At 62.7% G+C, this 24492-nt stretch overlaps 2 protein-coding genes and 1 long non-coding RNA gene across 7 annotated transcripts; 2 read left to right on the top strand and 1 right to left on the bottom strand.

Annotated features, from left to right (window-relative positions):
* Positions 1-2: 2 nt before the first annotated feature.
* Positions 3-7803, top strand: CYC1 (cytochrome c1). The gene is made up of 7 exons (XM_071418219.1): positions 3-181; positions 1569-1771; positions 3429-3555; positions 4546-4703; positions 6425-6585; positions 6934-7034; positions 7517-7803. Exons 1-7 carry the CDS (start codon positions 53-55, stop codon positions 7619-7621), a joined length of 984 nt encoding a protein of 327 aa, XP_071274320.1. The 5' UTR covers positions 3-52; the 3' UTR covers positions 7622-7803.
* Positions 7584-24415, bottom strand: SHARPIN (SHANK associated RH domain interactor). Of its 5 annotated transcripts, none has more exons than XR_011677089.1 (16): positions 24137-24415; positions 22453-22717; positions 21346-21525; positions 20279-20420; positions 18289-18379; positions 16657-16999; positions 15633-15766; positions 14965-15135; positions 12799-12959; positions 11131-11242; positions 10284-10463; positions 10109-10207; positions 9861-10004; positions 9152-9477; positions 8491-8868; positions 7584-8423 (listed from the first exon to the last, which is right to left on the bottom strand). XR_011677089.1 is itself a non-coding variant. In XM_071418214.1 (14 exons), exons 1-14 carry the CDS (start codon positions 24350-24352, stop codon positions 9397-9399), a joined length of 2319 nt encoding a protein of 772 aa, XP_071274315.1. In that variant the 5' UTR covers positions 24353-24415; the 3' UTR covers positions 9148-9396. The 5 variants fall into 5 exon arrangements, 1 of the variants encoding a protein (XP_071274315.1); XR_011677088.1 differs by having other exon boundaries at positions 7584-8490; positions 8527-8868; XR_011677087.1 differs by having other exon boundaries at positions 7584-8868.
* On the top strand, positions 11877-13258 carry LOC139585462 (uncharacterized). The gene is made up of 4 exons (XR_011677094.1): positions 11877-12044; positions 12244-12346; positions 12410-12513; positions 12546-13258. It is a non-coding gene; the product is annotated as an uncharacterized lncRNA (long non-coding RNA).
* Positions 24416-24492: the final 77 nt, after the last annotated feature.

The raw sequence follows: 24492 nt of genomic DNA, 5'->3' as shown, positions 1-24492 counted from the left end.
CTCCCCTCACGTCACTTCCGGGGCGTCGCGGCGCGTCCCCTCGACCTCGGCGATGGCGGCGCTGCGGGGCCTGCGGGGCCTCCCGGGGCTGCGGCTGCTCCCGGGCCCGGCGCGGCCCGGCCCGGCTCCCCCCCGCGCGCTGCTGCGCCCCGACCGCGGCCCCGCACACGGCCCCAGCACGGTGAGTGCGGCCCCGCCAAGGTCACGGCCCCGCTGAGGGCACCGCGCGGCCTCGGGGCCTGGAGCTGCCCTGCCCGGGGCTCGCCGGGGCTGCCTGGGGGCTCTCGGTGCCTGCCCTGGTGTGCCCGGTGCTTCCGAGCCCTGCACGATGCCCCCGTTCCGCTCCCGGCCCCTCCCGGTTCCCGGTGCCCCCGGTTCCACCCCCGACCCCTCTGGGTTCCCGGTGCTCCTCGGTGCCTGCCCCAGTGTGCCCGAGCCCCCCCATGGTGCTCCCGGTTCCCGGTGCCCCCGGTTCCACTCCCGGCCCCTCTGGGTTCCCGGTGTCCGCGGTTCCATTCCCGGCCCCTCCCGGTTCCCGGTGCTCCCCGGGGCTTCCTGGAGACTATCAGTGCTTGCCCCGGTGTGCCCGGTGCTTCCGAGCCCTGCACGTGCTCCCGGTTCCGCTCCCGGCCCCTCCCGGTTCCCGGTGCCCCCGGTTCCTGCCCGAGCCCCGCACGGTGCCCCCAGTTCCTTTGCCCGTCGTGCTCAGGCGTTCCCGTTACCCCTCCCGGTTCCCGGTGCCCCCGGTTCTCCCGTTCCCCGCGGTGTCCCCGGCAGCTGTCCCCGCATGGTGCCCGGTGTCCCCGGTGCCTCCCAGCGTGCCCGCGGTGCCCTCTGCCCGCCCTTCGCGCTGTTCCCGCTAATTCCGGTATCCCCGGTACTCCCGCTATTCCTGTTCTCGGGAATTCCGGTATCCTCGCTATCCCCGCTCTTGGGAATTCCGGTATCCCCGCTATTCCCGGTATTCCCACTGTTCCCGTTCCCGGTAATTCCGGTATTCCCGCTGCTCCCGCTGTTCCCGTTCCCGGTAATTCCGGTGTTCCCGCTATTCCCACCATCCCCGGTGTTCCCGCTGTTCCCATTCCCGTTATTCCCGCTGTTCCCGGTATTTCCGCTGTCCCCAGGACCCCCCCATTGCTTTTGTCCCCCCCGAGCCTTGGGGTCCCTGGAGCCCCTGTCCCCACCCCGGTCTCACTGTCCCCCCCCCCACGTGTCCGTGTCCGTGTCCCCCCCCAGGTGTCCCTCACCTGTCCCTGTGTCCCCCCCCAGGTGTCCCTCACCTGTCCCTGTGTCCCCCCAGGTGTCCCTCACCTGTCCCTGTGTCCCCCCAGGTGTCCCTGTGTCCCCCCAGGTGTCCCTCACCTGTCCCTGTGTCCCCCCAGGTGTCCCTGTGTCCCCCCAGGTGTCCCTCACCTGTCCCTGTGTCCCCCCAGGTGTCCCTGTGTCCCCCCCCAGGTGTCCCTCACCTGTCCCTGTCCCCCCCAGGTGTCCCTCACCTGTCCCTGTGTCCCCCCCAGGTGTCCCTCACCTGTCCCTGTGTCCCTCACCTGTCCCTGTGTCCCCCCCAGGTGTCGCTGTCGTCGTTCCCGGGCCGTCCCCGTTCCCGGTGGTCCCTGGCCGTGCTGGGGGCGCTGGCGGGGGGGGGGTCCCTGGCCGTGGCCCTGTCCCTGTCCCTCGGGGGGGGCCCCGTGAGCGCGGGGGAGCTGGAGCTGCACCCCCCGAACCTGCCCTGGAGCCACGGCGGCTTCCTGTCAGCGCTGGACCACGCCAGGTGAGGGAAATTGGGGGAAAATGGGGAAAAATGGGGGGGTTTGGGGGTCCCTGTCAGTGCTGGACCACGCCAGGTGAGGGAAAATGGGGAAAAATGGGGAAAAATGGGGAAATTTGGGGGGTTTGGGGGTCCCTGTCAGCGCTGGACCACGCCAGGTGAGGGAAATTGGGGGAAAATGGGGAAAAATGGGGAAATTGGGGGGTCCTGGGGGGGTTTGTGGGGTCCCTGTCAGCGCTGGACCACGCCAGGTATGGGAAATGGGGAAAAATGGGGAAAAATGGGGAAATTGGGGGGTCCTGGGGGGGTTTGTGGGGTCCCTGTCAGCGCTGGACCATGCCAGGTATGGGAAAATGGGGAAAAATGGGGAAAAATGGGGAAATTGGGGGGTCCTGGGGGGGTTTGTGGGGTCCCTGTCAGTGCTGGACCACGCCAGGTGAGGGAAAATGGGGAAAAATGGGGGAAATGGGGAAAATGGGGGGGTTTGGGGGTCCCTGTCAGCGCTGGACCATGCCAGGTATGGGAAATGGGGAAAAATGGGGAAAAATGGGGAAATTGAGGGGGTTTGGGGGTCCCTGTCAGCCCTGGACCACACCGGGTATGGGAAAATGGGGGAAAAATGGGGAAATTGGGGGGTCCTGGGGGGGTTTGGAGGTCCCTGTCTGCTCTGGACCATGCCAGGTGAGGGAAAATGGGGAAAAATGGGGAAAAATGGGGAAAAATGGGGAAACTGGGGGGTCCTGGGGGTCCCTGTCTGCTCTGGACCACGCCAGGTATGGGAAAATGGGGGAAAAATGGGGAAATTGGGGGGGTTTGGGGGTCCCTGTCAGCGCTGGACCACGCCAGGTATGGGAAATTGGGGAAAAATGGGAAAAATGGGGAAATTGGGGAAATTGGGGGGTCCTGGGAGGGTTTGGGGTCCCTGGAGCACAGCAGGTAATGGGGCTGGGGGGATTTGGGGTCTCTGTGGGGATTTGGGGTCCCTGGGGATATTTGGGGTCTCTACGGGGATTTGGGGTCCCTGGGGTGCAGCAGGTAATGGGGGCTGGGGGGATTTGGGGTCCCTGTGGGGATTTGGGGTCGCTGGGCGATCCCTGGAGGGTCTGAGCCCCTGTCCCCTCAGTGTGCATGGGGGTGGTTCCGGGTGTGTTTTGGGGTCATTTTGGGGCTTTTGGGGTCTGTAACCCTGAAATCTGCGCAGGGTGTTCCCGGTGTGTTTTGGGGTCATTTTGGGATTTTTGGGGTCTGTAACCCCACTGTGTCCCCATGGTGTCCACAGGGGTTCCAGGTGTGTTTGGGGTGATTTTGGGGTTTCTGGGGTGATTTTGGGGTTTCTGGGGTGATTTGGGGGTCTGTAACCCCTCCTGTCCCCCAGTATCCACAGGGGGTTCCAGGTGTACCGCCAGGCGTGTTTGGGGTAATTTTGGGATGATTTTGGGGTGATTTTGGGGTCTGTTTATCCCCCAGTATCCACAGGGGGTTCCAGGTGTACTGCCAGGTGTGTTTGGGGATTTTGGGGTTGTTTTGGGATAATTTTGGGGTCTGTTTGTCCCCCGTTATCTGCAGGGGATTCCAGGTGTACCGCCAGGTGTGTTTGGGGTAATTTTGGGGTAATTTTGGGGTGATTTTGGGGTGATTTTGGTGTCCGTCTGTCCCGCAGTGTCCGCAGGGGGTTCCAGGTGTACCGCCAGGTGTGCTCTGCCTGTCACTCCATGGAGTATTTGGCTTTCCGGAACCTCATCGGCGTCACCCACACCGAGGCCGAGGCCAAGGCGCTGGCGGAGGAGGTGACACCGGGACCCCTGTGCCACCCCCAGTGTCCCTTTGCTGCCACCTGCCCTGTCCCAGTGTCCCTGTCCTGCTGTCCCCGGTGTCCCTGTGCTGCCACCCCTGCTGTCCCCACTGTCCATGTCCTGCTGTCCCCAATGTCCCAGTGTCCCTGTCCTACCATCCCCAGTGTCCCTGCCCTGCTGTCCTCAGTGTCCCTCACCCTGTCCCCAATGTCACAGTGTCCCCCTGTCCTGCTGTCCCCAGAGTCCCCCTGCCCTGTCCCAGTGTCCCCCTGTCCTGCTGTCCCCGGTGTCCCAGTGTCCCTGTGCTGCCACCCCTGGTGTGCTACTCTCCATGTCCTGCTGGCTCTATCCCAGTGTCCCCCTGTCCCTGCCCTGCCATCCCCAGTGTCCCCACCTTGCTGTCCCTGATGTGTCACTGTCCCTGTCCTGCCCTCCCTGCTGTCCTGGTGCCAGTCTGCTGCCATCTCCAGTGTCCCCCGCCCTGCTGTCCCCAATATTCTGCTGTCCCTGTCCTGCCACCCCTGGTGTCCCCAGTGACCTTGCTGTCCCTGATGTGTCACTGTCCTGCTGTCCTTGGTGTCTTGCTGGCTCCACCCCAGTGTCCCCCTGCCCCTTTCCTGCCATTCCCTGTGCCCCTGTCCGGCTGTCCCCAGCTCACCTGTCCATATCTCACCTGTCTGTGTGTCACCTGTCACAGGTGGAGGTTCAGGACAGCCCCGATGAGAACAGGGAGATGTTTATGGGGACCCTGCTGTCCCTGTCCCTGCTGTCCCTGTCCCTGCTGTCCCTGTGTCTCACCTGTGTCTCAGCTGTCCCCGTGTGTCACCTGTCCCAGTCTCTCACCTGTCTGTGTGTCACCTGTGCAGGTGGAGGTTCAGGACGGCCCCGATGAGAAAGGGGAGATGTTCATGGGGACCCTGCTGTCCCTGTCCCTGTGTGTCACCTGTCCCAGTCTCTCACCTGTCCATGTCTCACCTGTCACAGGTGGAGGTTCAGGACGGCCCCGATGAGAACGGGGAGATGTTCATGCGTCCCGGGAAGATCTCGGATCATTTCCCCAAACCCTACCCCAACCCCGAGGCTGCGCGGGCGGCCAACAACGGGGCCCTGCCCCCCGACCTCAGCTACATCGTCAATGCCAGGTGAGGATTTGGGGGGCTCTGGGGGGCTTTGGGGGGTCCTGGGGTCACCCCCACAATGGGGCCCTGCCCCCTGACCTCAGCTACATCATCAATGCCAGGTGAGGGGGATTTGGGGGGCTCTGGGGGGCTCTGGGGGCTCTGGGGGGCTCTGGGGTCACCCCAACAACAGGGCCCTGCCCCCCGACCTCAGCTACATGGTCAGTGCCAGGTGAGGGTTTGGGGGGCTCTGGGGGGCTTTGGGGTCACCCCCACAATGGGGCCCTGGCCCCCGACCTCAGGTACATCATCAATGCCAGGTGAGGGTACGGGGGCAGCCAGGTGAGGCTTTGGGGGGTCCTGGGGGGCTTTGGGGTCACCCCACAATGCATTGACCCCACTGATCCCATTGATCCCGTGGATCCCATTCCCACCGATCCCAGTGATCCCATTGATCCCGTTATTGATCGTGTTATTGATCCGTTATTGATCCTGTTACTGATCCCATTGAGCCTTCAGGCACGGGGGTGAGGATTACGTGTTCTCTGACCCCTTTGATCCCATTATTGATCCATTATTGGTTCTTCCAGGCACGGGGGTGAGGACTATGTGTTCACCCTGCTGACCGGGCACTGTGTCCCCATTATTGATCCGTTATTGATCTCTAATTAACCCTTTAGGCACAGGGGTGAGGACTATGTGTTCACCCTGCTCACGGGGCACTGTGACATCATTATTGATCCATTATTGATTTGTAATTAACCCTTCAGGCACGGGGGTGAGGATTACGTGTTCGCCCTGCTCATGGGGCACTGTGACCCCATTATTGATCCATTATTGATCCATTATTGATCTGTAATTAACCCTTCAGGCACGGGGGTGAGGATTACGTGTTCGCCCTGCTCATGGGGCACTGTGACCCCATTATTGATCCATTATTGATCCATTATTGATCTGTAATTAACCCTTCAGGCACGGGGGTGAGGATTACGTGTTCGCCCTGCTCATGGGGCACTGTGTCCCCATTATTGATCCGTTATTGATTCATTATTGATCTGTAATTAACCCTTTAGGCACAGGGGTGAGGACTATGTGTTCACCCTGCTCATGGGGTATTGTGACATCATTATTGATCCATTATTGATCTGTTATTGATTTGTAATTAATCCTTTAGGCACGGGGGTGAGGACTATGTGTTCATGCTGCTCACGGGGCACTGTGTCCCCATTATTGATCCATTATTGATCCCATTGATCTGTAATTAACCCTTTAGGCACAGGGGCGAGGATTACGTGTTCGCCCTGCTCACGGGGCACTGTGACCCCATTATTGATCCGTTATTGATCCGTTATTGATCCATTATTGATCTGTTATTGATCCATTATTGATCCATTATTGATCTCTAATTAACTCCTCAGGCACGGGGGTGAGGATTACGTGTTTGCCCTGCTCACTGGGTACTGTGACCCCATTATTGATCCATTATTGATCTGTTATTGATCCGTTATTGATCCATTATTGGTCTGTAATTAACCCTTCAGGCACGGGGGTGAGGATTACGTGTTCGCCCTGCTCACCGGGTACTGTGACCCTGTTATTGATCCGTTATTGATCAGTTATTGATCAGTTATTGATCCCTTCAGGCACGGGGGTGAGGATTACGTGTTCGCCCTGCTCACCGGGTACTGTGACCCTGTTATTGATCCGTTATTGATCAGTTATTGATCAGTTATTGATCCCTTCAGGCACGGGGGTGAGGATTACGTGTTCGCCCTGCTCACTGGGTACTGTGACGCCCCCGCTGGGGTCTCTCTGAGGGAGGGGCTCCATTACAACCCCTACTTCCCTGGCCAGGCCATCGGCATGGCCCCCCCCATCTACGACGAGGTGCTGGAGTACGACGACGGTACGGGGGCCTGGGGGGGCTTACGGGGGCCTTGGGGGGCCCTGGGGGGCTTAAAGGGGCCTTGGGGAGGTCTGAGGGGAGGCTGAGGCTCCTGGGGGGGTCTGCAGGGGAGTCCTGGGGGATTTGGGGGGTCCTGCTGGGGTTGGGAGGGGATTGGGGGGCTGGGGGTGCCCTGGGGGGGTTTGAGGAGGTCCCTGGGGGCTTTGACCACACCGGGTATTGGGGTGGTCCTGGGGTCTGGGAGTCCCAGTGGGATCTGTGGGGTTCAGAGGCTCTCACTGGTATCTGTTGGGTTCCTGGGGGTCTCAGGGGTCCCAGTGGGGTCTCACTCCTCCCGTGCCCCCCCAGGGACCCCGGCCACCATGTCCCAGATTGCCAAGGACGTTTGCACCTTCCTGCGCTGGGCGGCCGAGCCCGAGCACGACCACCGCAAAAAGATGGGGCTCAAGGTGGGGCTGGGGGCTCAAGGTGGGGCTGGGGGCCCAGGGTGGGGCTGGAGGGGCTCAGGGTGGGGCTGGGGGCTCAGGGTGGGGCTGGGAAGGCTCAAGGTGGGGCTGGGGGCGCTCAAGGTGGGGCTGGGGGCCCAAGGTGGGGCTGGGGGCTCAAGGTGGGTCTGGGGGCTCACGGTGGGGCTGGGGGCTCAGGGTGGGGCTGGGGGAGGCTCAAGGTGGGGCTGGGGGCCCAAGGTGGGGCCGGGGGCTCATGGTGGGGCTGGGGGAGGCTCAAGGTGGGGCTGGGGGCTCAAGGTGGGGGTGGGGGCTTCGGGGGGGCTGGGGGGCTGCTGGAGGGCTCAGGGTGGGGCTGGGGGCTCTGGGGGGGGGAGGGCTTCCTGGGGGTCTCAGGGTGGCTTGGGGGGGCTCAGGGGTGCTCAGGGTGGTTCTGGGGTGCTCAGGGGTGCTCAGGACCCCCCTGACCCCGCTGTCCCCCCCAGCTGCTGCTGATCTCGGGGCTGCTCACGCCCCTGCTGTACTACATGAAGCGACACAAGTGGGCGGTGCTCAAGAGCAGGAAGATGGTTTATCGGCCCCCCAAGTAGGGCCTGACCCCAAAATCGGCCCTGGGGGGGCCCCCCGAGCCCCCGGGCCCCCCCACGGCACGGGGGGAGCCCCCCCAGGAGGGGCATTGGGGGGTCCCCACCCCCCCTCGTGTTCGAGCCCGGCCTTGGCCCCCGCGGGGCTGCAGGGGGGGAATAAAGGCTGGGGTTCCACAGAACAGAAACACGAGCGGGGCTCCGTCTGTCCGTCTGTCCTGGGGCCAGTCTGTCCTTCCTGTGGGGATGGGTCTGTCCTGGGGCTGTCCTTCCTGTGGGGCTGGGTCTGAGGCTGTCCTGGATGTGGGGCCAGGAGTGGGGCTGGGGCTGTCCTGGGTCTGTCCCTGATATGGGGCTGGGGCTGGGGTGGGTGTGTCTGTGGTGTGGGGCTGTGTCTGTCCTTGCTTTGTCATGGCTGTGGGGCTGGGAGTGGGGCTGGGTCTGTCCTGGGTCTGTTGGGGCTGTGGGGCCAGGTCTGTCCTTGGTGTGGGGCTACGTCTGTGTGGGGTGTGGGTCCAGCCGTGCCCAGGCTGTCCCCAGGCCATGCTGGTGCCATGGGTCAGTCTGTAGGTCAGTCTATGGGTCAGTCTGTGGGTCAGTCTGTCTGTGGGTCAGACCATGGGTCAGTCTATGGATCAGTCTGTGGGTCAGCCTGTGGGTCAGTCTGTCTGTGGGTCAGTCTGTGGGTCAGTCTTTGCCCAGGCCATGCCCAGCCCAGGCCGTGCCGGTGCTGTGTCCCCACCGCAGCCCCCGCTGGCTTTGGGGTCTCGTTCAGTGCCAGCTCCCCTTGACCCATCCCGGGAGTGACCTCTGACCCTGTCCCCATCCCAGGGAGTGACCCCTGACCCTGTCCCTGTCCCCATCCCGGGAGTGACCTCTGACCCTGTCCCTGTCCCCATCCCGGGAGTGACCTCTGTCCACTCGTTGTCTCCATCCCTGTCCCCATGCTGGGGTGACCCCATTGTCCCTGTCCCAATCCCAGAGCTGCCCCTGTCCCCACACCAGTGGCCGTGCCAAAGTGATCCCTGTGTCCCTGTCCCCACACTGGGGCTGTCCCTATGTCCCTGTCCCCACGCGGGTGGCAGTGCCAGGGCTGTTCCTGTCCCCATGCCAGGTGTGTCCCTGTGTCCCTGTCCCCATGCCAGTGGCCGTGCCAGGGTTGTCCCCGTGTCCCTGTTCCCACACCGGGGCTGTTCCCATGTCCCTGTCCCCGTGTCCCTGTCCCCACGCGGGTGGCAGTGCCAGGGGTGTCCCTGTCCCCATGCCAGGGATGTCCCCATGTCCCTGTCCCCACGTGGGTGGCAGTGCCAGGGGTGTCCCTGTCCCCATGCCAGGGATGTCCCCATGTCCCTGTCCCCACGTGGGTGGCAGTGCCAGGGGTGTCCCTGTCCCCATGCCAGGGGTGTCCCCGTGTCCCTGTCCCCACGCAGGTGGCAGTGCCAGAGGTGTCCCCATGTCCCTGTCCCCACGCGGGTGGCAGTGCAGGGTTGTCCCCGTGTCCCTGTCCCCACGCGGGTGCCAGTGCCAGCCTGTGACACTCAGTGGCTTTATTGGGCCCCCCGCGGGTCCCGGGGCCCCCCGGTGGCCCCTCCATGCCCCGAGGCCGTCCCAGTGTCCATCCTTGGCTCTGTCCATGTGTCCATCCTGTCCGTCTGTCCCTGTGTCCTCTCTCTCCATCCCTGTTGGACGTGGCCCCTCCCGGAGCCCTCAGGCGTTTCCGGCCCGGTGCCAGCTCTGTCCATCTGTCCGTCTGTCCCTCGGTGTCCCCGGGGTGGGGGGGGTCAGTGGCAGTTCTGGCACCGGGGGTGGCACCTCTGGCCATTGACGTTGCAGCGACAGCCACCGCTGGTGTCACCGGGGCCCTGCGGGGACAGGGGAGGGGTCAGCTGGGGTCACTCTGTGTCCCCCTCCTCATCCTAGGGTCACCCTGGGGTCACCCTGGGGTCACTCTGTGTCCCCTCCTCACCCTGGGGTCACCCTGGGGTCACTCTGTGTCCCCCCCTCACCCCGGGGTCACCCTGGGGTCACTCTGTGTCCCCATCCTCACCCTGAGGTCACTCTGTGTCCCCCCCACACCCTGGGGTCACTCTGTGTCCCCCCCTCACCCTGGGGTCCCCCATCATCCCAAGACCCCCAGCACAGCCCTTGGTGACCCCTCCTCATCTCAGGACCCCCTCGAGACACCCCCAGGACCCCCCCCCCGGATCCCTGCTCACCCCAAACCCCCCGGGACCGCCCCCCTCACCGCCGGTCCCCAGCGGGGTCCCTTGGTGACCCAGCAGATCTCGGTCTGGCACACGGTGCAGCGGATCCAGTCGCACCCGTCCTTCTTCTGCACCACGATGTGGCACGTGGGGCAGTGCATGGCCTCGCCCCGCTGCACCAGCGTCTGGGGAGGGGTCCGGAGGGGGGGTCAGGGCCACGGGGACCCCTCCGGACCCCCCCTAGCCCCCCCCGCACCCACCCACCCACCTGCAGCACCCCCGCACCCACCTGCAGCATGTCCCGCGTCTGGCGAGCGGCCGCGTCGTGCAGCGCCCGCAGCTGCAGCTCGTCCTGGTACTGCCGGCAGTTCTGGCCCTCGTGGATGGCCTGGGGGGGCCGGGGGGGGTCAGTGCGGGACCCCCGGGACCCCCCCCGGACCCCCGCGGGACCCCCCCGGGCTGACCTTGCACAGGAGGCAGTTGAGGGCCCCGCAGACCGGGCACCGGAACTCGTTCACGGCGTCCTCGTAGAAGCACCAGCCCGGGCAGTCCCGGCCCCGGCAGTGGAAACTGTTCCGGCTGCGGCGCTCGGCCAGCGCCAGCCCCCGCGCCAGGAACCGCGCGTGCTCCTCGGGGGACAGCAGCTGCGACATTGGGGACATAGGGGGGGATGGCACTGGGACCCCCTGAGTCACCATCACCCACCCTTGGGGACCCTGGGCCAGCCCCCATGCGGGCTCCTCAGGGGACAGCAGCTGGGGACACGGGGACATGAGAGAGGTGGCCTTGGGGACCCCTGAGCCACTGTCACCCAGCCTTGGGGACCCCCAAGTCTCTGTCACCCACTCCATGGGGACCTCCTGAGTCAATGTCACCCACCTTTGGGGGCCCCCATGTCACTGTCACTCACTCCGTGGGGACCCCTGAGTCATCAGCTCCTGCGCCAGGGGTGGCTTTGGGACCACTGAGTCAATGTCACCCACCCATGGGGACCCCCTGAGTCACTGTCACCCACCCTTGGGGACCCCCTGAGTCACTGTCACCCACCCTTGGGGGACCCCCAAGTCACTGTCACCCACCCTTGGGGACCCCGATGTCACTGTCACCCACCCCTGGGGACCCCCTGAGTCACTGTCACCCACCCTTGGGGACCCCGATGTCACTGTCACCCAACCTTGGGGACCCCAGCCCTACCCCAGGGGACAGCCCAGTCCCCTGGGAGCCCCCCCGCGCGGGGGTGGCTGTGTCCCACCCGGTCCCTCTCGGTCCCTCCCGGTCCCCTCGGTCCCTCCGTCCCCTCCCGGCGCGCACCGCGCGGATCTCGCGCTCCTGCAGGTGGCTGCCGCAGGCGTAGGTGACATCGCGGAAGGGACAGGCCACCACCGGCTCCTCGCTGAAGTTGATCACCTGCCGCAGGCACTCCCTGGGGACAGCGGCGACACCGGGGCGGGGATGAGGGACACCGGGGGGGTCACTGGGGGGCTCAGGGACACCGGGGGGGTGAGGGACACCGCGGGGGTGAGGGATGGTCACAGGGATGGAGTGGGGCTGGTGGCCATGGGATGGTCACTGGGATGGTCACTGGCGTGGTGTGGGGGTGTCAGGGGTGGTCACTGGGGTGGTGTGGGGGTGTCAGGGGTGGTCACTGGTGTGGTCATTGGAGTGGTCACTGCGGTGGTCGCTGGGGTAGTGTGAGGGGGCAGGGGTGGTCACTGCGGTGGTCACTGGAGTGGTCACTGGGGTGGTCACTGCGGTGGTCACTGGGGTGGTGTGGGGGTGTCAGGGGTGGTCACTGGGATGGTCACTGGGGTGGTCACTGGGGTGGTCACTGGGGTGGTCACTGGAGTGGTCACTGGGGTGGTCACTGCGGTGGTCACTGGGGTGGTGTGGGGGTGTCAGGGGTGGTCACTGCGGTGGTCACTGGGGTGGTCACTGGGGTGGTCACTGGGGTGGTGTGGGGGGCTCGGGGCGGCTCTTGGGGCCGGTCACTGCAAGGGGGGGGGTCAGTGGTCACTCTGGGGCCGGGGGATGCTGGGACCGCTCATGGCAATGGGGAGGGGGGGGGGGTCCCAGGGCTGGGTCACTCCAAAGGTGGGTGGGGGGTCCTGGGGGTGTCCCAAGGGTCCCAGGTGTATCCCAGGTGTGTCCCAGTCTATCCCAGGTGTATCCCAGGTGTATCCCAGGTGTGCCCAGGTCTATCCTGCTGTATCCCAGGTGTATCCCAGGTGTATCCCAGCTGTGCCCAGGTGTATCTCAGGTCTATCCAGGTGTGCCCAGGTGTATCCCAGTCTATCCCAGGTGTGCCCAGATGTGTCCCAGGTGTATCCCAGATGCGCCCAGGTGTATCCCGGTCTATCCCACCTGTATCCCTGTGTTGCCCAGGTGTATCCCAGGTGTGTCCCATTGAATCCCAGTGTATCCCAGTCTATCCCAGGTGTGCCCAGGTGTATCCCAGTCTATCCTGGTGTATCCCAGGTGTATCCCAGCTGTGTCCAGGTGTGCCCAGGTGTATCTCAGGTCTATCCAGGTGTGCCCAGGTGTATCCTGGTGTGTCCTAAGTGTATCCCATGTGTGCCCAGGTGTATCCCAGATGTGCCCAGATGCGCCCAGGTGTATCCTGGTCTATCCCAGCTGTATCCCTGTGTTGCCCAGGTGTATCCCAGGTGTGTCCCGTTGAATCCCAGTCTATCCCAGGTGTATGCCAGGTCTATCCCGGTGTATCCCAGTCTATCCCAGGTGTGCCCAGGTGTATCCCAGGTGTGCCCAGGTCTATCCCGGGTGTGCCCAGGTGTATCCCAGGTATATCCCAGGTGTGTCCCAGGTGTATCCCAGATGTGTCCCAGGTGTATCCCGGTCTATCCCAGCTGTATCCCTGTGTTGCCCACGTGTGCCCAGGTGTATCCCAGGTGTGTCCCGTTGAATCCCAGTGTATCCCAGTCTATCCCAGGTGTATCCCAGGTGTGCCCGGTGCGCCGGTACCGGCAGAAGCTGTGCAGGCAGTCGCGCAGCAGCACGGCCCGGCCCGCCGGCACCTCCTGCAGGCAGATCCCGCACTCGAGCGGCTCCGGGTTCAGCACCAGCCCCGCCTCCTCCGCCCGCAGCAGCTGTGCCAGGTTCTGCTGCCGCTCCGCCTCCAGCGCCTGGGGAGAAAAACGGGGAAAATGGGCAAAATGGGAAAAAAACCGGGAAAAATGGGAAAAAACCCCGGGGAAAATGGGAAAAATGGGAGCAGCAGCTGTGCCAGGTTCTGCTGCTGCTCTGCCTCCAGCGCCTGGGGAGAAAAACCGGGAAAATGGGAAAAATGGGAAAAAAACCGGGAAAAGTGGGAAAAAACCCCGGGAAAAATAGGGGAAAAATGGGGATAAAACCCAGGAAAAATACGAAAACGGGAGCAGCAGCTGCCCCAGGTTCTGCTGACGCTCCGCCTCTGGAGCCTGGGAATGGGGGAAAAAATGGAGAAAACGGGAAAAATTAGAAAAATGGAAAAAATGGGAAAAATTGTGAAAAAAATGGGGAAAAATCCCAGGAAAAATGGGAAAATGGGAGCGGCTGCACTAGGTTCTGCTGACGCTCCACCTCCAGTGCCGGGGAATGGGGGAAAAAATGGGGAAAATGGGAATAATTGGAAAATGTGTGTCCTGTCACGCTGATCCCATACCCCATTGATCTCATACCCCATCGATCCCATACCACATTGATCCCATATCCCGTGGATCCCATAGATCCCATTGACCCTGGTGACCCCATACCTGCTGGCACTGGTGGGTCCCATTGCACTGATCCCATAGATCCCACTGATCCCAAATCCCATAGACCCCATATCCCAAGCAGTACCTGCTGACGCTGCCATTCCTGTCGCATTGATCCCATAGATCCCATAGATCCCATAGATCCCATTGACGCCACAGCCCCCATACCCGCTGGCACTGCCACGTCCCGCCACACTGATCCCATATCCCATTGATCCCATACCCCACAGATCCCATAATTCCCCTACCTGCTGGCACTGCTGTGTCCTGTCACACTGATCCCATAGATCCCATATCCCATAGATCCCATTGACCTCACTGCCCCTGTACCCGCTGGCACTGCCAGGTCCCGTCGCGCTGATCCCATATCCCATTGATTAATCCCATAGACCCCACTGACCCCATAGCCCCCATACCTGCTGGCACTGTCATGACCCATCGCGCTGATCCCATTGATTCCCATATCTCATTGATCCTATAGATCCCATATCCCATAGCCCCCATACCTGCTGGCACTGCTGGGTCCCGTCATGTTGATCCCATAGATCCCATATCCCATTGGTCCCACAGACCCCACAGTACCTGCTGGCACTGCTGGGTCCCGTCGCGCTGATCCCATAGATCCCTATATCTCATTGATCCCATAGATCCCATAGCTCCCATATCCCATAGCCCCCATACCTGCTGGCACTGCCGGGTCCCGTCACGCTGATCCCATATCCCATAGCTCCCATATCCCATTGATCCCATATCCCGTTGATCCCATATCCCATTGATCCCATATCCCATATCTCCCACATCCCATAGCCCCCATACCTGCTGGCACTGCCGGGTCCCGTCACGCTGATCCCATAGATCCCTATATCTCATTGATCCCATAGATCCCATAGCTCCCATATCCCATAGCTCCCATACCTGCTGGCACTGCCGGGTCCCGTCACACTGATCCCATAGATCCCATATCCCATAGATCCCATATCCCATTGGTCCCACAGACCCCACAGGACCTGCTGGCACTGCCGGGTCCCGTCACGCTGATCCCATAGATCCCTATATCTCATTGATCCCATATCCCATAGATCCCACTGACCCCATAGCCTCCATACCTGCTGGCACTGCCGGGTCCCGTCACACTGATCCCATAGATCCCATATCCCATAGATCCCATATCCCATTGGTCCCACAGACCCCACAGGACCTGCTGGCACTGCCGGGTCCCGTCATGCTGATCCCATAGATACCTATATCTCATTGATCCCATAGATCCCATAGATCCCACTGACCCCATAGCCCCCATACCTGCTGGCACTGCCGGGTCCCGTCACGCTGATCCCATAGATCCCTATATCTCATTGATCCCATATCCCATATCTCCCATATCCCATAGCCCCCATACCTGCTGGCACTGCCGGGTCCCGTCGCGCTCCCTCTGCAGCCGCCGCAGCTCGGCGGGGTCGGGGCGGTGCCCCCCGGGCACACGGTACCCCTCGGGCCGGGGGGCGCTGCACATCTCACAGCCCGGCCGGGTGGGCTTGTTCAGGAACGTGCACTGGGGGCACGGCCAGCCCTGGGAACGGGATTATTTGGATTGGGATTGGGAATTAATGGGATTGGGATTGGGGATTAATGTGTTTGGGATTGGGAACAGGGCACATCTCACAGCCCAGCCGGGTGGGCTTGTTCAGGAACGTGCACCGCAGGCACAGCCAGCCCTGGGAATGGGAATGGGATTGGGAACAGGATTGGGAACAGGATTTGGGCTGGGGGCACAGCCAGCCTGCCTGGGAATGGGAACAGGATTGGGATTGGGAACAGGGCTGGGATTGGGAATGGGATTGAGAAGGCGGCTGGGGGCATGGCCAGCCTGCCTGGGAATGGGAATGGGAACGGGATTGGGAATGGGATTGGGAACAGGAACAGGGCACATCTCACAGCCTGGTCAGGTGTGGGTGGGCAGTGCCTGGGGGCTGTGTCCACCCTGAAACACTGGGACTGGGATCAGGGACTGGAATCAGGATCAGGGATCAGGATGGGGATCAGGACAGGACCCCCCCCGCCCCGTACCTGCTCAGGTGAGGGTGGGCGGGGCTCAGGGCCCGTGGGCGGGGTCCCCGCGCTGTCCCAGAGCTGCAGCGAGTCCAGGTGATCCCGGATGTCCCCGATGTCCATCCGCTCCGGGGGCTCCTCGGGGACACGGCCTGGGGACAGCCGGACACGGGAGGAAGGAGATGGAGAAAAGAGAAGGAAGGAACAGGAGCAGGTGGAGGAGAATGATGAAGAAGGAGCAGGATGATGAAAAACAAACAGGAATAGTGTGAGGATGAGGAGGAAGGAACAGGATGAGGAAGCAAGAGAAGCAGGAGGAAGATGAGGGTGAGGAGGAAGGGACAGGAGGATGGTGACAAAGGCTCTGTCAGCCGTACCTGAGCCAGGTAAGGAAAGTGCAGGAGCAGCAGGATGAGAAACAAGCAGGAGCAGGAGTAGCAGGAATGAGGATGATGAAGAAGAAGCAAGAGCAAGAGCAGCAAGAGGAGGAATAAGCAAGAGCAGGATGATGAAGGAGGACAATGAGGAAGGGGCAGGAGCAGCACCATGAGAATGGTGAGGAAGGAGCAGGCTGAGGATGATGAGGAAGGAGCAGAAGCAGGAGCAGCAGGCTGATGGTGGTGAGGAAGGGGCAGGCTGAGGATGATGATGAGGAAGGAGCAGGACAATGATGAAGGAGCAGGAGCAGGAGCAGGCTGAGGACGATGCTGAGGAAGGAGCAGGCTGAGGATGATGAGGAAGGAGCAGAAGCAGCAGCAGGCTGAGAATGGTGAGGAAGGAGCAGGCTGAGGATGATGATGAGGAAGGAGCAGGCTGAGGACGATGATGAGGAAGGAGCAGACTGAGGATGATGATGAGCAAGGAGAAGGCTGAGGATGATGAGGAAGGAGCAAACTGAGGACAATGCTGAGGAAGGAGCAGGCTGAGGATGATGCTGAGGAAGGAGCAGGCTGGGGACGCTGCTGAGGAAGGAGCAGGCTGAGGCTGATGCTGAGGAAGGAGCAGCCGGAGGCTGATGCTGAGGAAGGCTCCAGCCCCGTACCTGCTCCCGGTGCTCCATCCCCGTGTCCGTCCCCGTCCCCGTGCAGCCCCGCGGCGCGCAGCAGCTCCTGCGCCTGCAGCTCCCGCTGCCGCTCGGGGCCCGCCGGGGCCGGGGCCGCTCCTGGAGCCGGGGCCGCTCCCGCTGCTGCTCCAGGGGCCGCTCCCGCTGCTGCTCCAGGGGCCGGTGCCGGTTCCGGCGGCGGCCGTGCCGAGAGGAGGAAGAGGAAGGCGGGGTCGCCGTCGCGGCGGATGCCGTAGGAGGCCAGGCTGCGCCCGTCCCGGCACAGGCTCTGCCCGATGATCCAGCGCTGCGCCGAGGGCGGGAACCCGTACTCGCGGAACACCTGGGGATCGGGGGGGATCACATGGGATCGGGGGGATCCTATGGGATCAGGGGGATCCTATGGGACCAGGGGGAACCCGTACTCGCGGAACACCTGCGGATCGGGGGGGATCACAGGGGATCCTATGGGACCAGGGGAACCCGTACTCGCAGAACACCTGCGGATCAGGGGGGATCACATGGGATCAGGGGGATCCTATGGGATCAGGGGGAACCCATACTCGCTGAACACCTGCGGGATCAGGGGGGATCACAGGGGATCCTATGGGATCGTATGGGATCAGGGGAACCCATACTCGCGGAACACCTGCGGGATCAGGGGGATCACATGGGATCCTATGGGATCAGGGGGATCCTATGGGTTCAGGGGGAACCTGTACACCCAAAACATCTGCAGGGACAGGGATCCTATGGGATTGGGGGCACAAGGGGAACCTGTACCCATGGAACACCTGAGGGATCAGAGGGGATCGGGGAGGGATCCTATGGGATCTGGGGGGAACCTGTACTTGTGGAACACCTGGGGATGAGGGGGGATCATATGGGATCAGGGGGATCCTATGGGTTCAGGGGGAACCTGTACACCCAAAACACCTGCAGGGATCAGGGGGATCCTATGGGATTGGGGGGACAAGGGAACCTGTACCTGTGGAACACCTGGGGATTGGGGGGGATCCTATGGGATCAGGGAGGATCAGGGGGGAACCCCTACTCATGGAACACCTGGGGGATCAGGGATCACAAGGGATTGGCGGGGATCCCATGGGGGATCCTGGAAGAACCTGGAGAAATCCTGGGAGATCCCAGGGAGATCCTGGGGGATCCTGAGGGAACCCTGGGCAGATACTGGGGGAGATCCTGGGGAGAGCCTGGGGGCAATCCCAGGGGACATCCTGGGGGAGATCCCAGGGGAGCTCCCGGACAAAAACCCCAGGGGAGATCCCAGGGGAGCTCCAGGTGAGCCTCAGGTGAGCCCTGGGTTAGATCCGGGAGAGATCCCAGATGGGATCCCAGGTAAAACCCCAGGTGAGATCCCAGGTGACTCCCAGGCGACTCCCAGGGATCCTGGTCCTGCAGAGCAGGGGCTGGCCTGGCTCCCAGGTGACCCCATTCCCCCCAGGTGACCCCAGGTGATCCTGGGTGACCCCAGGTGGCCCCAGCTGACCCCAGGTGGTCCCAGGTGATCCCAGGTGATCCTGGACAACCTCAGTGGCCTCGAATGACCCCAGCTGACCCCAGGTGGCCCCAGCTGACCTGCGGGTGGCCCCAGGTGTCCCCAGGTGTCCGTACCTGCTCCTTGAGGGTGCCGATGGTGATGTGGGGCTGCACCCGCAGGGTGATGCTGGCCGAGGATGTGGCGTCCTCCACCCCCACTGGCATGCTGGGATATATGGGATATATGGGATATATGGGATATATAGGATATATGGGATTGGGGTTAGGGGTGTGGGTACGGCATGCTGGGAGCCAGGGGGAGAGATAATGGGATATGGGATATATGGGATTTGGGATTTAGGATATGGGATATATGGGATATATGGAATATATGGGATATATGGAATATATGGGATATATGGATATGGGATATATGGGGTATATGGGATGTATGCGATATATGGGATATATGGGATTTAGGATATGGGATATATGGGATATATGGGATATATGGGATATATGGGATATATGGGATTGGGGTTTGGGATTGGGATATGGGATATGGGGTGCAGGATATGGGATTTGGGACTGGGGATTGGGGTACGGCATGCTGGGAACCAGGGGGAGAGACAATGGGATATATGGGATATATGGGATTGGGGTTTGGGGTGTGGGGTGTGGGTACGGCATGCTGGGAACCAGGAGGAGAGACATAACAGGATATATGGGGTTTGGAGTATGGGGTTTGGGATTTGGGATATGGGATTGGTGTTTGGGATACAGCATGCTGGGAATGGGGCAGAGATAATGGGATATATGGGATATATGGGATATATGGGTTATATGGGATATATGGGATTGGGGTTTGGGTACAGCATGCTGGGAATGGGGCAGAGATAATGGGATATATGGGATATGGGATAATGGGATATGGGATTTGGGATATGGGATTGGGGTTTGGGATTTGGGGTGTGGGGTTTGGGGTTTAGGTATGGCATGCTGGGAAGGGGGAGAGACATAATGGGATTGGGGTTTGGGATTGGGGTTTGGAGATTGGGATTGGGGTATGGCATGCTGGGAACAGGGAGAGATAATGGGATTGGGGTTTGGGATTGGGGTTTGGGATTGGGGTTTGGGATTGGGGATGTAGGCTATGTGGTGTGGAGTTTGGGGTGTGGGGTACAGCATGCTGGGAATGGGGAGAGATAATGGGATATGGGATATGGGATATGGGATATGGGATTGGGATTGGGGTTTGGCATGCTGGGAACATGGGAGGTAACGGGATGATGTTGATGAGGAAGGCAGGGGGAGAGGATGAGGATGAGGATGAGGACAAGGGTGATGATGACGAGGATGAGAAAGGCAGTGGGTGGGGATGAGGATGACGATGAGGGTGATGAGGATGGGGAAGGCAGGGGCAGAGGATGAGGATGAACATGGGGATGATGAAGATGAGGAAGGCAAGGGCAGACGATGATGATGAGGAAGGCAGACAATGGGGATAAGGATGATGACAATGAGGAAGGCAGAGGATGAGGATGACGAGGAAGGCAGGGGCAGAGAATGGGGAGATGAGGATGACAATAATGAGGAGGAAGACAGAGCATGAGGATGAGGGTGATGAGGATGAGGAAGGCAGAGGACAGGGATGAGGATCATGATGAAGATGACGATGATGCTGAGGAAGGCAGAGCATGGGGAGGAGGGTAATGAGGATGATGAGGATGAGGAAGGCAGGGGCAGAGGATGGGGATGAGGATGATTATGATGAGGTGATGAGGACGATGGAGATGAAGAAGGCAGAGGATGGAGATGAAGATGTTGAGGATGAGGATGATGAGAAAGGTAGAGAAAAGGGGATGAGGATGACAATGATGAGGGTGGTGAGGATGAGGAAGGCAGGGGCAGAGGACAGGGATGAGGATGACAATGATGAGGATGATGAAGAAGGCAGAGGATGAGGACGATAAGGAAGGCAGAGGATGGGGATGAGGATGACAGCGATGAGGATGATGAGGGTGATGAGGAAGGCAGAGGATGAGGATGACGAGGAAGGCAGGGCCAGAGGACGGGGATGAGGATGAGGATGGTGATGCTGAGGAAGGCAAGGCAGGCTCCCCACCTGAGGTGGCCCCCGGGCGCGTCCCTGTGGCGCAGGCTCACGCTCAGCTCCGCGTGCCGCCGGGCCAGCGCCACCGCGCTCTGCGCTGCCACCGCCTCGTCCCCAAAGGTGATGGCCTCGGCCAGCCGCAGGGCCAGCTCCTCTGGGGACATGGGGACACGGGGATGGCACCCAGAGCGAGCATGGGGACACACGGGGACACACAGGGACACATAGGGGACACACAGGGACACATGGGGACACACAGGGACACGGGGATGGCACCCAGAGCGGGCATGGGGACACACAGGGACACACAGGGACACACAGGGACACGGGGATGGCACCCAGAGAGAGCATGGGGACACACAGGGACACACAGGGGACACACAGGGACACAGGGATACAGGGATGGCACCCAGAGCGGGCATGGGGACACACGGGGACATACAGGGACACACAGGGACATGGGGATGGCACCCAGAGCGGGCATGGGGACACACAGAGACACACAGGGACACACAGGGACACGGGGATGGCACCCAGAGCGGGCATGGGGACACACAGGGGACACACAGGGATACGGGGATGGCACCCAGAGCGGGCATGGGGACACATGGGGGACACTGGGAACACTGGGGGTGACACCCCCAACCCCTCAGAGCGGGCATGGGGACACCAGGGTGACACTGCAGGGTGGCACCCCCAGCCCCGGGGCAGGACTGGCCCAGCCCAGGGACACCGTGGGGACACCATGGGGACACCGTGGGGACAGTGTGGGGACCCCAGGGGAGGTTCCGGGGGGATTGCAGGGAATGTCCCCCTGGGAAGGGCTGTCCCCCCGCCATCCCTGCACAGGTGGCACTTGGGGACAGGCTCAGGTGGCCCTGGTGTGTCCCAGACTCCAGGACAGGCCGGGGTGGCCCTGGGGTGGCCCTGGTGTGTCCCACCCCTGGGGTGGCCCTGGGGTGGCCCTGGTGTGTCTCACCCCGAGTTCCTGGCGTGTCCCTGGTGTGTCCCACCCCTGGCGTGTCCCTGGCGTGTCCCTGGCGTGTCCCTGGCGTGTCCCAGCCCTGTCCCCGTGTCACCTGTCTGGGCCAGCTCCAGGACCTGCGCCTCCTCCGCGTCCTGCTCGGGACCCTCGGCGGGTGGCACCAGCGATGTCCCCGTGGGCGGTGGCACCAGCGATGTCCCCGCGGGCGGTGGCACCAGCGATGTCCCCGCGGGTGGTGGCACCAGCGATGTCCCCGTGGTGTCGCCCTCGGCGGCTGTGGGAGCACGGCAGGGATGGGGCTGTCGCTGCTGTCACCACTGTCCCTGCTGTCCCCACTCTTCCCACTGGCACTACTGTGCCCCGTCCCCAGTGTCCTCAGTGTCCCCAATGTCCCCATGTCCCCAATCCCCCCCAATGTCCCCTCAGTGTCCCCAGTGTCCCCAAAGTCCCACCTCTCTGTGCCTCCCTGAGGGAGCTGCTCAGCACCGTGTCCCCAATGTCCCCAGTGTCCCCAATGTGCCCAGTGTCCCCTTGGTGTCCCCAATGTCCCCAATGCCCCTAATGTCCCCAGTATCCCCAATCCCCCCAATGTCCTCATGTCCCCAATGTCCCCCCAGTGTCCCCAATGTCCCCTCAGTGTCCCCAGTGTCCCTGTCCCACCTCTGCATGCCTCCCCGAGGGAGCTGCTCAGCACCCAATGTCCCCAGTGTCCCCAGTGTCCCCCAATGTCCCAATGTCATCAGGGTCCCTGATGTCCCCATGTCCCCCCATCCCCAATGTCCCCAACATCCCAATGTCCCCCCAGTGTCCCCAGTGTCCCCGATCCCCACAGTGTCCCCAATGTCCCCAGTGTCCCCCAATGTCCCCATATCCCCAAGTCCCCCAATGTCCCCAGTGTCCCCAGTGTCCCCAATGTCCCCCCAGTGTCCCCACGTCCCTGCCCCACCTCTCCGTGCCTCCCTGAGGGAGCTGCTCAGCACCGTGTCCCAAGTGCCCCCAATGTCCCCAGTGTCCCCAATGTCCCCCCAGTGTCCCCATATCCCCAACGTCCCCATATCCCCAATGTCCCCAGTGTCCCCTCCAGTGTCCCCAGTGTCCCCCCAGTGTCCCCATATCCCCAATCCCCCCAATGTCCCCCCAATGTCCCCGATGTCCCCCCAATGTCCCCAGTGTCCCCAGTGTCCCCATGTCCCTGTCCCACCTCTCCGTGCCTCCCTGAGGGAGCTGCTCAGCACCGTCCACCACTGCTGGGCCTCGCGCTCCTCGGGGAACCTCAGTGCCACCACCTCCTGTGCCACTGTCCCCGCTGCTGTCCCCGCTGCTGTCCCTGCTGGTGTCCCTGCTGGTGTCCCCAGTGCTGTCCCTGCTGTCCCCGCTGGTGTCCCCAGCGCTGGCAGCTGCAGCTCGTGGCTGGCGGGGCCACACACGCGGTAGGAAACGTCCCGCAGGTCACACTCTGCCAGGGGCTGGGGACAGCAGGGGACAAGGACAGAGGGGACAGGGACAGGGATGGGACAGGACAGGGATGGGGACAGGAGGGGACAGGGACAGTGGGGACAGGGATGGGGACAGGGACAGGAGGGGACAGGGATGGGACAGGGAAAGGGATGGGACAGGGACAACAGGGGACAAGGACAGAGGGGACAGGGATGGGACAGGGACAGGGATGGGGACAGGGACAGGAGGGGACAGGGACAGGGATGGGACAGGGACAGGACAGGGATGGACCAAGGACAGGGACAGGGATGGGGACAGGGACAGTGGGGACAGGGACAGAGGGGACAGGAGGAGACAGAGACAGGGATGGGACAGGGACAGGGATGGGACAGGGACACAGGGGACAAGTACAGGGACAGGAGGGGACAGGGACAGGGATGGGACAGGGATGGGGACAGGAGGGTACAGGGACAGTGGGGACAGGGACAGAGGGGACAGGGATGGGGACAGGGATGGGAAAAGATGGGACAGGGATGGGACAGGGATAGGGATGGGACAAGGATGGGGACAGGGACACAGAGACAGGGATGGGACAGGGACAGGGATGGGGACAGGAATGGGACAGAAGGGGACAGGGACAGAGGGGACAGGTATGGGACAAGCACAAGGATGGGACAGGGATGGGGGACAGGGACAGGGATGGGACAGGGACAGGGAAAGAAAGGGACAGGGATGGGGACAGGGATGGGACAGGGACAGGAGGGGACAGGTGTGGGGTCACCATGGGGTCACCACAGGCTCGGGTCACCCCCTGACCCACTGGGAAAGCCTGGTCACCCCTGGGGTCCCCTGGTCACCCCTTTGAGTGCCCTGGTCACCCTTGGGACACTTTGGGTGCCCTCAGACCACCCTCAGGGTGCCCCTGGCCACTTTGGAATGGTTCTGCTCACTTTTGGGGTGCCCTGAGCCTCTCACTGTCCCTGTCCCTGTCCCTTGTCCCTGGCTGGGGGTGACACGGGACAATCCCAGGGTTCCCGCCCTTCCCAAACCTCCCAGGACTCCCCAAAGCCCGGGAGCCTCCAGGGACCCCCTGGCCCCTCGGGGGGAGACAGTCCCTGGGGACAATCACATGGGGACAATCCCTGGGACAATCCCAGGGGGACAATCCTGGGTCATTCCCATGAGGACAATCCCGGGTCATTCCCATGGTGACAATCCCAGGGGGACAATCCCATGGTGACAATCCCATGGTGACAATCCCGGGGGGACAATCCCGGGTCCCCAATCCCGGATCCCCCCCAGGTCAAACCCGGTTCCCCCCCCCGTTCCCTCCGGGCTCTCGGGCCGCGCCCCCCAACCCCCCCCCCCCATTTCCCCGCCCCCTCCCCTCCCCCCGACCCCCGGGGCGCCCCCCGGGCCCCTCCCCCGCCCCCTCCCCTTCCCCTCACCGCGCCGCCCCCCGCCTCCGCCCGCCGCAGCGCCAGGCGGAAGCGGCGCCGCCCGTCGGCTCCCGGTTGCACGCTGAGCTGCAGGCGGAGCGCGGCGCCGGCGGCGGCGGCGGGCAGCAGGCGGCAGGGCGCGGCCAGCTCGGCCCGGGCCGCCATCAGCACCGTGGCAAAGGCGGCGGCGGCCGGGCCGGGCCCGGGCGCTCCGGGCGCCGCCATGGCGGCCCCGCCACTTCCGGCCTCCCGCCCGCGCGGTCCGGTCGACAACGGGGTCCCCTCCGGGGGAGCGGGCGGGAAACGCGGCCGAGCGCGCGGGAGTTCCGGGGGAGGAGCGTTCCGTCGTGGCCGCGCCCTTGGCC

Source organism: Agelaius tricolor, unplaced genomic scaffold, assembly GCF_023055355.1.
Source record: "Agelaius tricolor isolate 1412-34295 unplaced genomic scaffold, bAgeTri1.0.p SCAF_78, whole genome shotgun sequence".
NCBI lineage: Eukaryota > Metazoa > Chordata > Aves > Passeriformes > Icteridae > Agelaius > Agelaius tricolor.
The sequence above is the reverse complement of the archived record's forward strand: the minus strand, read 5'-3'. Positions and strand labels throughout refer to the sequence as shown.